Source organism: Oryzias latipes, chromosome 20, assembly GCF_053564925.1.
Source record: "Oryzias latipes strain Hd-rR chromosome 20, Olatipes_Hd-rR_3.1".
Classification (NCBI taxonomy): Eukaryota; Metazoa; Chordata; class Actinopteri; order Beloniformes; family Adrianichthyidae; genus Oryzias; species Oryzias latipes.
Genome location: NC_136256.1, coordinates 15,172,252 through 15,185,303, shown reverse-complemented (window position 1 = coordinate 15,185,303; position 13,052 = coordinate 15,172,252). Strand labels below are relative to the sequence as shown.

Genomic DNA, 13,052 nt, shown 5'->3' with positions numbered 1-13,052 from the left:
CCTTTTTGTTTTATTTTTCCAAGGATTTTTTATGTCTGTGGAAAATATGGTACAGCACATTATGTTAGCTCAATGGTGGTTAAACCAAATGATCTTCGGAATTTGAATTACATTTTTAAAAAACGTGTTTGATTCTGTCTCTAAAGGGAGATCCTGGACCACAAGGATCCCCTGGTAAAGATGGTCCCCCTGGGCTCCGAGGCTTTCCAGGAGAGAGAGGTCTACCTGGCGCCACGGTAGGAACTCGATTCCACCTGCAGCTATTCATCATAGTTTAGCTCAACACCGATCTGCTGCTAGGAGAGGATGGAACATTGCAATGTAACAAATGAACCAGCATCCATCTCGAGCTTTTCACTTCATTAGAGGCAGCAGCCCTGGAATTCACTCGTAGAAATCAATCCGGCGCAGAGGAAATCCAAAGCGACGTCTTACAAATGAACAGGCGTGCCTCTGCATTGCTCCGGTGCCACTGACTCCACAGTTTTAACTGCTGCGGTGGATAATGGCCGCGTATTACAGAGTTTGGTACTGTTGTACAGGGATTCATTTGTAAAGACTTTCAAGGACTTCAATTGTTTTTCATTTTTCAGTGCCAGCATTTCTAGCGCTAGTGAGTTATTTGTTTCTGTTTACATTATTTACCAAATAAATTATTAAGCGAGGAGAGTTGGCAATTAGGCCTGGTATGGCTGAGAATGGATGTAGTCTCTGGAGACAAAGTGTTTTGCTTCCTTCATCCTCAAGGTCAGTCAGACGCTGCAGGACAGCAGCCCTCCTGATTGTTTTCTGCGATTGTAATTTACTGCAGCTCCAGCCCGCAGAAGCTCATTATCCATACTACCGTGAGTTTTTGTGGCCCACTGGGGAGCCGCAGCCACGGACACAAACCCTGGTCATTGATAAACACACAGGACATACAAACGCGTTTTAAAAACTCCTGCCTGTGCAAAACAGAAGTTGGTTTAGATACACAAGAAAAAGGAATTGTGTTATGTCACACTAAACTGCTGCTACATATTTATTTACACGTATTTGTCTTCTCATTTGTGCAGGTGATGCACTGGAATAAAAATGTTTGAACTTTTCAAAGAACTGAGATGTGGGGGTTTTTAGATTTGAAGGCAAAAATTGATTAAATTGTGCAAAAACGATGCAATGCTTCAAAGTATTTCAGTGCTTTGCTATTGACGCTTCTATATTCTCTCTTTACCTCAGGGCCCTGCAGGTCTGAAGGGAGCGGAGGGACCCCAGGGTCCGCCTGGTCCGGTGGTACGTACACTGTAAAACTGGGTTTTATACCGTTGGGGTTTTTTGGAGGAAAAAGAGGCTTCACTTTACCCTGTTTTTTAAGATTTTGGAAATTTCCTTAAACTCTAAACTTACGGTGGCCCTGAAGATCAAATTACATCGACAACTAGCTCTACGCAAAAACATATTAAAGACCACAACAACATAAAAAAAAGCAAAGCAAACTGTAAGAAAACCTTATATTTTAGAAATCCAAACAAAATTCCAGAAACCCAAATGTACTTTCCAAAAAACAAATTAAAATAAAAAAAGGAACATAATAAAAACATTATGGAAAACAAAGGTAATTTCCAAAAAAACAAAATGAAATGTTGAAATATGAAACACAATGAGAAACTAGAAAAGGTAGGTAATATGGGATGTTACTGATTGGATGATGATGTTTGTCCACCTTTTTTACGTAGAAGTCATTTAGGATAGAGAAGATGTTTAAGACTCTGGCCACACCCACTGCCAAAGGTTTTTTTACCACAGTTAAGGCAAAACATTCTTCTGCTTAACATCTTTAAAATTCAACTGTTATCTTCCAATCAGTGACGTCCCATAATACCTAATCTTTTCTGGCTTCTTATTTTTTTTTTTACCATTTCATTTTGATTTCTGGAATTTTGTTTTAATTTCTATAATGTCATGTTGTTTTGTGAAATGATTGTTTAATATTTGTTTTGCTTTTTTAATTGTTGTTGTGATCTGTGATTTGTTGATGTCATTCGAAATCCAAGGCCACCGCAGAAAACAATTTGTTTTCTGCTTTTTGAGGTATTTACACACCGACCTCGGCAATACGCATTTAAATGGCCACTCCCAATCGAAAGCTTAAGTAAATGTGTGTTACAGGCTTTTGCGATCAAAACCTTTGCATTTATGCGTAGCTTCGCAGGTTTTTGCAAACAAACGCATATTGAAAGTATATTACAAGTTGAAACCAGGTCAATTGTAGCTGCTTTATCTGATGACTCCAGACACGCTGACGAGCCTAAGGGAATCTATCCGCATTTCTTTTTCAAACAAAGATAAACCAAGGCTACTCTCCTGACATGATGATAATCCATATCTGTCATTGTGAGGATGCTAGTAATGAAACAAACTGTTTCCATTTCGTGCCCAAATCATGAGATTTGCACCGTTTCGACATTTTGCACCAAGCCTTTTTCCACTGTACGTGGCAGACGTGATTGTAAACACTCGCAAAAGAAGAAGACAAAAAAGAAGCCCCTCCCTGCTTGTCCAGTGTGAACACTATGGGCTTGAACACATGTGTAGCGCGTTCTTGGATGCACGATGCGTGGAGTGCCTGTAATTTTAAGGCCATGTCACACAGCCACGAAGTACGTTTTGCGCATTTACTACCTGTGAAATTTCAGTCTTTTGCAATACATTCGTGAAATATGTAATTTAAAAAGCATTCTTGCAGTCGTCATTCGGCGATGTGCACAGATGTGGTCGAGGGTTTCAGCCATCAGATCTTTACATGAATTTGGTTTTGAGCTGTTCAAAATTTTAGGTTGGTTGAGAATTCCACAGCTTATGCATATTTAATTTAATTTAGTTAGTTTAAATTTAGTTTTTATGCAATTATACCATGATCCGGGTGAATTTTTGATTCTAATTGGTTGCTGGGTGTGGATTAAAAAGTGATAACTCACAGGGATAGTGCACGCCTAAAAAAGAAGTTCCGGTCACATAGCTTAAATGTTCTACATCACTGCACTGGTTTCTTTAAGACAAACTTTTGCTTTATCATCTGAACAAAAACAAGCAGTGAGAGGTTAACTTTCTCTCTGAACTGATGATATATTTAACATATACTGACGACCAGCAAATATCTCGCTTTCCTTTGCCGCTGCACTCAAAGTCCGCGCCGGCTGAGCCGGAAACGTGACAAGGTCCATTAGAGCTTAACCTTTTAGTTTGTGCAGTTCAGACAATTTTTAATAGCATTAATAATAGCATTTTGTATTTATTTTTTTCAATTGGCTAATACTACAGCTGCAATAGTAGCATTAGCTTTGTTGGACAACCGCGTCAGATGCCTGGTGCGTATGCAGCGTTATTTTCACCAGCTTTCATTGCTATTGATAATATCTGATCAGGAGCATTTCCTGCTTTCCCGCTATTGATATCCTGTTTCTCCAGGTTAAATACCTCATAACAGCTACCACGAATAAGACACGAGCCGCTGACATGCGGCCGTTTCGATGGAGGAGAAAATCAAGCACGGCGAATTAGTTCTGTCGCACTGGGTCGCCCGAGAGCACGTGTTGTACATTCAGGCTCATTAAGTCATCACGGCCGTGTCATCTGTGATTTATCTATTATTTTTCCAGTGAAAGCAGCTGCATATTTCATCTCGTCATGCTGCGCACATCCGTTTACAATCTGATCATCCACTTGAGTAGCTGGGGATCAAGACTGTTTGCTCCAGTGCCTCCTCCTGGCACATGAGCTCAAATAATCAAATAAAGACGCACACACACACACACATCACTGTGATGCTCCTGTGTATCTCTTATCAGATCCAATAATTGCTTCCAGTCTCTGTGGATTCTCTCTTTTTGTTTTTCTCATTATCCATTGAACCAGTTGTGTAATGAAGCCTTTTTTTTTACAAAATGCCATATTTTTAGTGTTGTGGTTTCCCATGTTTGCTTTAATTGTTCCGGTTGTGCATATTAAAGGTGGTGTCAGACAGCACATTGATTACAGCTTTGCCAAAATAAGGCTTTCAACACTTCTTAATAAAACTGCATGTTTAATACTTCATCGTCTGCTTTGAAATGGCCTCAAATTGTTGTCAAATGAACGGCACGTATAAAGTTTTTTTTTTCCAAAAGATTGGTTCTGTTTCTCCCAAATTATCCTGATGTGAGTGAAATATTCAGTGGATGAGGATGTATTGTAGCGTTCATGAATGCTCCGTCTACAGAAAAAGGCTATAGATTTGAAGATCCACTCGCATGAAAATTGTGTCTTTGGGGTTTTCAACTTGTTCTCGTAACATTTTTCTGATGACAGAGGACATATAAAGACATTAACTTAAAATTCATTTTTTTTGAGTATGTCTTTATTCAAATTGTGAATCAGGATCAGAGCAAAAAATGTAGTTTGAAAAATGTCGTTATTGTGACCTAGAAAATACGATAAGTGGGCCACAAGCTCCCTGCTCCGCCCCATCCTGATGCATCCACTTGTACACAAATAGATCCATGAATCTTTTGTAGTATAAATCACACCTGAGTTCAAGTCGCACCCCCAGCGGAACTGTGCAAAAAAAGTGACTTTACTCTGAAAAATAAAGTTCGTCTTCGTTCTCCTCGTCTGAGCTGGCGTCTGGCTCAATACTGTACAACCTCCAATGTTTTTTTTGTACTGGTAATGTTGGATTGGGGGTGTGAGGCGTGCAAGCTAACATGAGATTGTGTAAACAGAGAGCTCTCAGCAACAAGGAGGGGAAGGCGGGATGGGAATGCTTAGCCCTAACTGTGCCACAACTCAGTGGTGAATTTAAAAATTTGCAGCTTTACACAAACTATGTCTTAGAAAACAACTGTTATTTTTATTTTTATTTTGGCTAAAACGGCATAATCATAATTAAAAGACCACTGGGAACACTTTTGCAGTGGATCAAAATTATCTGAGTGGGTCTTTAATGAAGCGTACAGGTCTTTGGATTTAGATTCAGTTCCTTTTTTGATTAGTTCCTGCAGGAAAAAATGATCCAGCTTAAGTCTGTTTTGGACAGACATGTCTGTTTTCAGCAGCTGTTTAGGCCTTTCCCTGTGTGTCATTAGAACCTAAAAACGCCCTGTTATTGTGTATTCCTTTTTCTCCACACTTTCCTTTTAAAGGTTTTTGTTTGTGTGGTGGTGTGTGTGTATTGATCCATTAGCAGAAGGACTCACTTTAGTTTTAAGAGTCTTAATGGCCGAGCTTGTTGTTCAGTGCAGGTCAGATTCAGCGTGTGGGCAGACAAACAACACAAGGACTTTCTTGAATGGAACAAAAGCTTCCAGTCATTTCTTTTGATCCAATATGACGCTAATGGTCTCATGCTTAAAGGGGTCCCCTGGTGAGAGGGGTTCCGCTGGGCCAGCCGGTGCAGTTGGACTCTCTGGTAGACCTGGTCCACAAGGTCCCCCTGGTCCTGCTGGAGAGAAAGGTGCACCTGTAAGTATTTATTCCAATCTAATCTGTTTTTGACCTCAAGTTTTTAAATTCCTGCAACAATAAATTATATTTGTGCTTCTAGGGGGAAAAAGGTCCTCAAGGTCCGGCTGGTCGTGATGGAGTTCAGGGTCCTGTTGGTCTGCCCGGACCTGCTGGACCCCAGGGGCCACCTGGTGAGGACGGTGACAAGGTCAGTCACACCCAGCATTGTGTTGTTTACACAATACAGAGTTACCTCTGTATCTCTTAACTGAATTCGAATGAGAGTGTGAGTCAGTGACTGTGTGAATAACATTTCTTAAAGCTTTCTTCTATAAATAACACAAATGCAAAATAGACTACTGTTGTCTTTCAGAGTTATCAGATTCTTAAAGGTTACCATCTTAGACTGTAAAAGGCGGACGTTGTAACTGTAGACTGAGAAATGATTCTTCCACCTGAATCTGTTTGTCTGCATGTGAGCATTTTAGTGATTCTGGTGATATTTAGAAGAAGAAAAAAGATAATCTGAGACACAAACTTCGGGTCTTTTTCTTTCCCAGGGAGAGGTTGGGGAGCCGGGTCAGAAAGGAAGCAAGGGTGACAAGGGAGAGCAGGTGGGTATTGGCTGCTGCTTACAAAGGATACACCACATTTCATAATTTGAGTGTGTTTAACCCCTTGACTAGGCCTGGACAATCAAACACAAATTTTTCGTCAGCACAATTTCAGCCTGTCAGCATATCGATAAAGAACATCATAAGCTGCAATAAATTCTTACCTTAAATGTTTACACACATGCTAAACCAATTTCATGGCAGCTTGAAGTATTTGATTAATCAAAAAGAGAGCTCTTTGCATCTGACCAATTGGATAGACCCCTTCACGCCATTGAACAATCAGATGGACCCATTACGCAGTTGACCAGTGGAATAGACTCCCTCATGTTGTTGACAAATCAGACTGACCCCTACATGGCATAAACAAATAGGATAGATTCCCTTTTATTTCTTTGACTAACCAAAAGGAGCCTTTCACGTTGTTGACCAATGAAACGGTCAACAACGAGGTTTATTTGGAGTTTAATTTTAGTCAGGTTGACTTTTATTTAAATAAATCTGTTGCAGTGAAATGGAAATTATGTACAAGTTGTTTTGCTATTTGTTCATGTATTGCAAGTCATATCAGCACCGCAATATTGATCACTAATATCACACATCGCAAGTTTTTCTTATTTTATAGTCCTAAAACAACTCACTTTATCCAAGATTACCTCAGTTTACGCGAATCTACGCAAAAAATAAACCATAAGTAATTTTTTTTGTAGCTGGTAGTAAATTCAGGTGTCAAGGGGTTAATCCAGTCTTTCATCTGCTACATGAATCACATTTTTCACTGTTGTTTTCACTAATACTTCTTTGTTTAGGGTCCTCCTGGGCCTGCTGGTGTCCAAGGACCTGTAGGTGCCCCAGGTCCTGCTGTAAGTACAACAGTTTTTAAAAAACAGAAACTTTTGAAAACATCTTAGATGACACATGAAGATTTAAAGTGTAGGACATCCAGCATTTATCAAAAGGCAGACGGTGCAGAAATAGTCAGTTGTAGATTGCAGTTTCATAATTGGATCTGTTTCTCTGAGGCAAGGGACATTTTGGTTGAAGAATTACACATTTTAAAATGTCAGTACCCCCTCTACAACCCCACCCGTTCCCAACACAAATATGTCAGAAAAAAAGATGAATGCTATGCAGCAGATAGTCAAAAACTGTGGTTATTATTTTTAAAGAATTTATCAAAGCTGAGGGCTAAAACAGCTGTTGGTTCTCAGGGAGCAGATGGAGAGCCAGGTCCCAGAGGTCAGCAGGGTATGTTTGGGCAGAAGGGAGATGAAGGTGCCAGAGGATTCCCTGGACCACCTGGACCCATTGGTCTGCAGGTTTGTACATGAACTAAAAATACTTTAGCCTAAAATATTGAATGTGTATTGTACTTGGACTCTGTTTACTGAATACATTAAACAAAACATTGTGCTTTGTATTTCAGACATTTTAAATTTATTTTTATAACGTTATCAAATGAAATACAGATTTAAAAAATGTACAAAACAGAAAAAGAAAAGACCATTTAAAACCAATAGAACAATTTAATAATTTAAAGCCTCAGAAATCAATTTAATTCAAATAATTGTGATTTTAAAATATTAATAATAAAGAAAACATTAAAAAATCAACATGAACTTAGGTGACTACAAAGGATATTTTGTTTACATGTCAGATAGGAACTATGTCTCTTTTGTTTCACTTTTATGAGCATTAACATTAAAATTCCCCTTAACTATAGTTTTTTGAAGAAACCACCCTTAAAACTGTCACCATGGTTTTTTGTTGTTGTTTCAGTGACAGTGGGGATCGAAAATTACCTTCTGAAATATTTACTGCTCCTAAATTTAGCTGCCATGCTTTTGTAGAGGAAGAAAAACGGTCTTGTCCAGAATTCTGTGCATTTTAGGCATTGATTGTACATGGGGACGGTTTGAGTAAACACCCCTCCCTCTGCCCCGTTGTTCTAAACAGGAAGTTCCCGCTGGCTTGAACACACCAAAATCATTTAGGCGTTTATTGACAAACTAACAGCTATTGCTCGGTCCTTCACTGCTATCTTTATTTTGGGTCGTTCTTGCTAATCCTAATGTTTTTTCATGGTATTTTCCTTTGCAAATTTGATTTAATTTGGTTTATTTATTATTAGGATTAAAAATAATTGAATACTGCAATGAGAAAAAATACAACGAAGATATATCAAACCTATTTCAGATATGGAACAATACATGGACTGGTGTGTAAAGAAAAATAACAGATGTTGGAAGATGATGCCATCGTCTTGACAGTGCAATTATTCATAATTATAAATAGACTTTTTGCAGTAATGCATACAATACAAACGTTAGATTAGAAATCAGATTCAATTAATAAATATATTGATTATTAATTAAAGTCAAGTAAGGTTTATTTGTAGCTTTTTGTAGCCCCTATTGAGTTATTATTACTATAACGCTCTCTCTCCATCCATCTATGTTTTTTGCATATCTGTCATAATCTTGTCCTTATCAGGTTACAGAGAGATTATTATATGATATGATATGAGATTATATTAAATTATTCCTAAAAGGAATAGTTATTGATTACCCTGTAAAAACTTTCTTACATCAGTTCAGGAAACAATAATATGAGTCACACTTCATGTAACAGATATGTAATCCTCATTGTTTATCATCAGCATACATCATCACTTTAATCTAATAACGATCGTTGAAAACAATTTTGCATCACTTCAGTTATTTAAGGCATGAACTGACTAATCAGATGCCTCCATAAAAGTTTGTGGTCTAACGTTGAACGTTTGATTGACAGATCTTGCGTAGCCCACTTAAAAATGGTGAGGGGGTTGACTTCCAACAAGCTTTTTCCTGATTGTTGAAAGTAGTCGTCATAGAAATATTGACTGCTTTCGGATGTCGTCTGGCTCCAACATGGGTTATACAATTACGACAGTTGACAATGACTATTTACAAAAAATGGTGACTTCTTTTCACCGGAGCCGCCAATAAGCTATTCTCTATGGGTGACGTCACACTCACTCAGTTTAGTTCTCTTATACAGTCACTGATCTCAGGTCACTATTGTCAATTTCTAAACTGATAAGCTATTAGTACTTTTTTCTCTCTCCATACAATAATAGGACAACCCTGTTTCCTGGGCCTGTTAGGTAAAACCACAAGTTAAAGGCAGAGGATAAATATCAAAGAGGTCAAAGGAGCAGATTTTCCGTCTTTTAAACACCTCCATGATGGCAGTGCCTAATGAAGACATTACATTTTCTGAATCCATGGATCGCCTGTCTTTGCTCCTTGTAGCTACACCCCGACTTTCATCTAACAACAAGCTCCAGTGGAAACTGAGGCCGACACGACTTCATCCTTTCACAGCTGCCTGTGCCGTTTAATTGGATCCTGGGAGCGTGATATGGTGGCGTGCAGCGATTACTTCTCAGTTCTCAGGCAACCTGTGCCGTCTTTGTAGTGCTGTGTCTTCACAATCGATGCTACAACGTGCAGCATTTCTAACATCCAAAGTCATCTGAGGACAGGAATCACAAGGAAAATCAGACTTCTGCTCAATGTTTTGCCACCCCAAGAAAATGTTAGAGGACCTTTTCTTGCCTTTTTGAATCCATCTATTTGTAATTATCCCTTTATTTGTAGACAACTCCTTAAGTGTGAAAGTTTAGAGATTTACCAAACAGATTGGGGTCATTGTCTTGATGAAATTACGTAGACTACTGCTCGCCATCTCAGAGTGCTATTCTGCCTCAGCAGGGTTTCATTCAATGGTCTTTTAATTGGAGTAATTCACTCCCCATCACAGTTCCATTAATTGCACGGACTGACCTGCTTTAGCAGTCTGCTCCTCATCAAGCACATTTACTAAGCTGCATAATTAGTACCTTAGCTAATGATTTTGAGATTAAAGATGACCTTTTCGCAGATGGGTGGAGATGAAGTGACACCCGGAGACAAAGCTTTCAACGATTCATTTTTAGCTACAAATGGATTTACGTCTTAATTTGTGGTTGTCGATACGATTCATATTCAATATTGGTTCATTTTGAACAATCCGATTCACTGACCTATAATCGATCTTTAGGCTATGGTCACAAATACAAGGGAGGCAGAATCTTTAAGATTAGCTGCCGCCACCACTGCCCATTAAAAAAAAAATCTTTGGTGTGGTCATGTATGTAGACGGCGGTCGTCAGGCATCAGTTACTGGGGCGGAGGCGGTGGTAACCAGATCGCTGGCTGGCAGCAGCTCTGATTGGATCATGTGTAAATGTCTCTGGGTGGTAGACATCCAAATCAAGTGCCTCCGACCGCTAACCGCCCGGTAGCCCTTGGGTATATCAAAAAGCGGCACACATTATCAGATTTAGACAATAGGCCTCCCAAGAAACCCAGCAAGGGCAAAGCCTCAGGGCCCGAAACGAGGGTCTAAGTTGTCCAACCACAGCAGGATTTATATTCAGGGTGGCCAGTATCGCCAAATTGACGTACGGTCATTGCCGGGCCCCCCGCCAATGTCAACAGCTATCGTCAAGTGTCCTCACTGCTACTGCATGATTTCTAACAATCGGACGGGGGCGGCTGGTGGCTGGCAGTATGAAATCGTCCGATCTTCAGACGATTTTGGTGACCTTGGAGCCCCTTCTATTCGTCAATAATCACTCTGCTGCCTTCTTGCCATCCGCTTGTCACTGGACAGCCACCGATGAGACCTCCAAATGTTCCCGGGCAGCCACTGATCGATGTTAAAATATTGTCCAGTCGCAATGATGTTTTAATTTTGTTCTTAAAACCTGAGTGGCCCCTGCACGGTGTGCAAAAAACGAGACCACGTCGGCCCCCCACCAAATTTGCTAAAAAACGTACATTTAGGTTGCAGTGGCATTTTGGGGTATGGGACCGCAATCTTAGTTTCCTAAAGTTCAGTCCACTGCTGCTTTTCCACATCAAAATAATCCAAAGGACGCACTATTAGAACATCATGTGTGTTTTACGCTGTGATGTCACTTTGTTGTTTTTTACGTTATAGTAAAATAAACGTACCGTGTCTCAATCCAAATGGTATTTTCCAATATATTAATCAATATAATTAATCAATATAATTGATTTATATCATTTTGTAATTATCGTATAGTGGCATTCACAACTTGCCTCTATCAGATCGATCTGGTTAGATCATAGGAATATAAGTCAGTACATCCCTACTTTCAACGCCAACAGGAGGAACCCAGACCTTAAATTCTGGTCTCCCTCGCGTGGTTTTACTTACTTTGAACATGCCCCCAAAAGAACGAATGTCTTTGATGTCTCATTAACTTTCCTATTTTTTCCTCCCGTCTTTTTTAAAATCCTACACCTCAATAACAAACTACCTTCATTCAATTCAACGACCGGAGAGGGCAAGCCGCTGCAGTTTAATCACGCCAATTACCAGTAAAAAATGTCAGGGATCAAAAGACGCGCCAGGCCTTGACCAGGCTGCTCATTTTCCATGCAGGAACCCACCGGATTAAAGCCGCTACCTTCTCTGGGAAAATCTACAGATAAAAAAGAAGCAATGTTTTTGTGCACGATTGCAGAGATGGAAGAAATTGTCTTCCACGTTTACAAGGAGGCTTCAACCTCCTGTTGTGCTCCAGCATCAAGTGTGGCCACATCTGATACAGTCTCCAAAGTCTTATAATATCAGCCTTTTTAATTCACTACACTTATTCTTAGCCTTGCTCTGCATATTCATATGAATATTTCATTAAACACATAATAGAGGCAGACAGCAGCTAAAACATGGATTGCGATTCATTTGAGCTGATTAATTTATGAGCATTCTGGCTCCGAAATGCATTTGAATATTACCCAAATGTATCCCAGCAGTCGTCAAATCAAACTTCTATTCAAGCAGCAGTTAATGCTGCAAACAAATTCACATAATTAGGGGAATTTTTTTCTTGTTCAGCTCCTCCCTGGTTAAATCGGATTATTTTCTTTCAGTTTGACGGCTTTGTCTGTGCGTTTCCTCCTACAGGGTCTTCCGGGACCTCCAGGTGAAAAGGGGGAGAACGGCGATGTCGGGCCCATGGTAAGATTCATTTTAATTTACTAAAAGCTCGTCCAATAGAAATTACTGATGACATCATCCTTTATTTTCCAGGGCCCGCCTGGTCCTCCTGGTCCCAGAGGTCCTCAGGGTCCAAGTGGAGCTGATGTACGTATACCACATACATTAAAGCGTCTGTGATGTACATTTTATTTGTTTGTTTTTTTGGTATGATTGCCACACACTGCAGCTGAGAGATTCTCTGATTTATTCTTTTTGAACTGCTTGAATGGCCCTGAAGTGCTAATCGCAAAAACACTTTAAAGATCACAATAAAAAAAGCAAAAACAATTAATATAAAAAAATCAGATTTTAGCAATAAAAACCAAAACTCAGTTACATAAAAAAAATGTAACAGAATAAAAATGAAAAGTTTCAGAAAACAAAAGTAATGTCCTGACATGAAAATGAAATGTTACACAATAAGAAACCGGAAAAGGTAGATACTATATGTCACAAACGTGACAAAAAGTGCAATAATGACAAGGTGGTTATGACTGCATCATGTCTCTTTGCAAGTCATTCATATTTTTTTCTCTACTCTTCTCTTTATTAGATTTTGTTTCTCATCTTTATTTATTACCCTTGTTTTTGTTGGTCACCCTGACTTCCAATGTACTTGTTTACATGTACAAATGGCAATAATATCTTCCTCTTAATCTTAATCTTAGTATGTGGCATCCCTGATTGGATGATGTGATTTGATTAATGTCTAAAATGTCATTCCTAAAATGTAAAATTTCAGTTGTGATCTTTACGATTGTTTTGAGGGAACTGTTGGTGTGATTTGAACTTCGGGGCCACCGTAGGGACCACCGTAGGAATCTAATAACTTGATAGTTAATAGGACTTTTAGACCACAAAGTCCAGCAGACTCTGTCA

The 13,052-nt window shown here is 39.3% G+C and overlaps 1 protein-coding gene across 6 annotated transcripts in view; it reads left to right on the top strand.

The window, feature by feature from the left end:
• The window catches only part of col11a1a (collagen, type XI, alpha 1a), a 99,829-nt gene that overhangs the window by 65,387 nt on the left and 21,390 nt on the right, over window positions 1-13,052 (top strand). For all 6 annotated transcript variants that reach the window (XM_078938660.1, XM_023950175.2, XM_078938661.1 and 3 more), the window contains 9 exons: window positions 147-236; window positions 1,219-1,272; window positions 5,371-5,478; window positions 5,561-5,668; window positions 6,021-6,074; window positions 6,884-6,937; window positions 7,286-7,393; window positions 12,099-12,152; window positions 12,225-12,278. In XM_078938660.1, coding sequence (XP_078794786.1) covers window positions 147-236; window positions 1,219-1,272; window positions 5,371-5,478; window positions 5,561-5,668; window positions 6,021-6,074; window positions 6,884-6,937; window positions 7,286-7,393; window positions 12,099-12,152; window positions 12,225-12,278 — 684 coding nt within the window. The remainder of the gene's footprint in view (window positions 1-146; window positions 237-1,218; window positions 1,273-5,370; window positions 5,479-5,560; window positions 5,669-6,020; window positions 6,075-6,883; window positions 6,938-7,285; window positions 7,394-12,098; window positions 12,153-12,224; window positions 12,279-13,052) is intronic.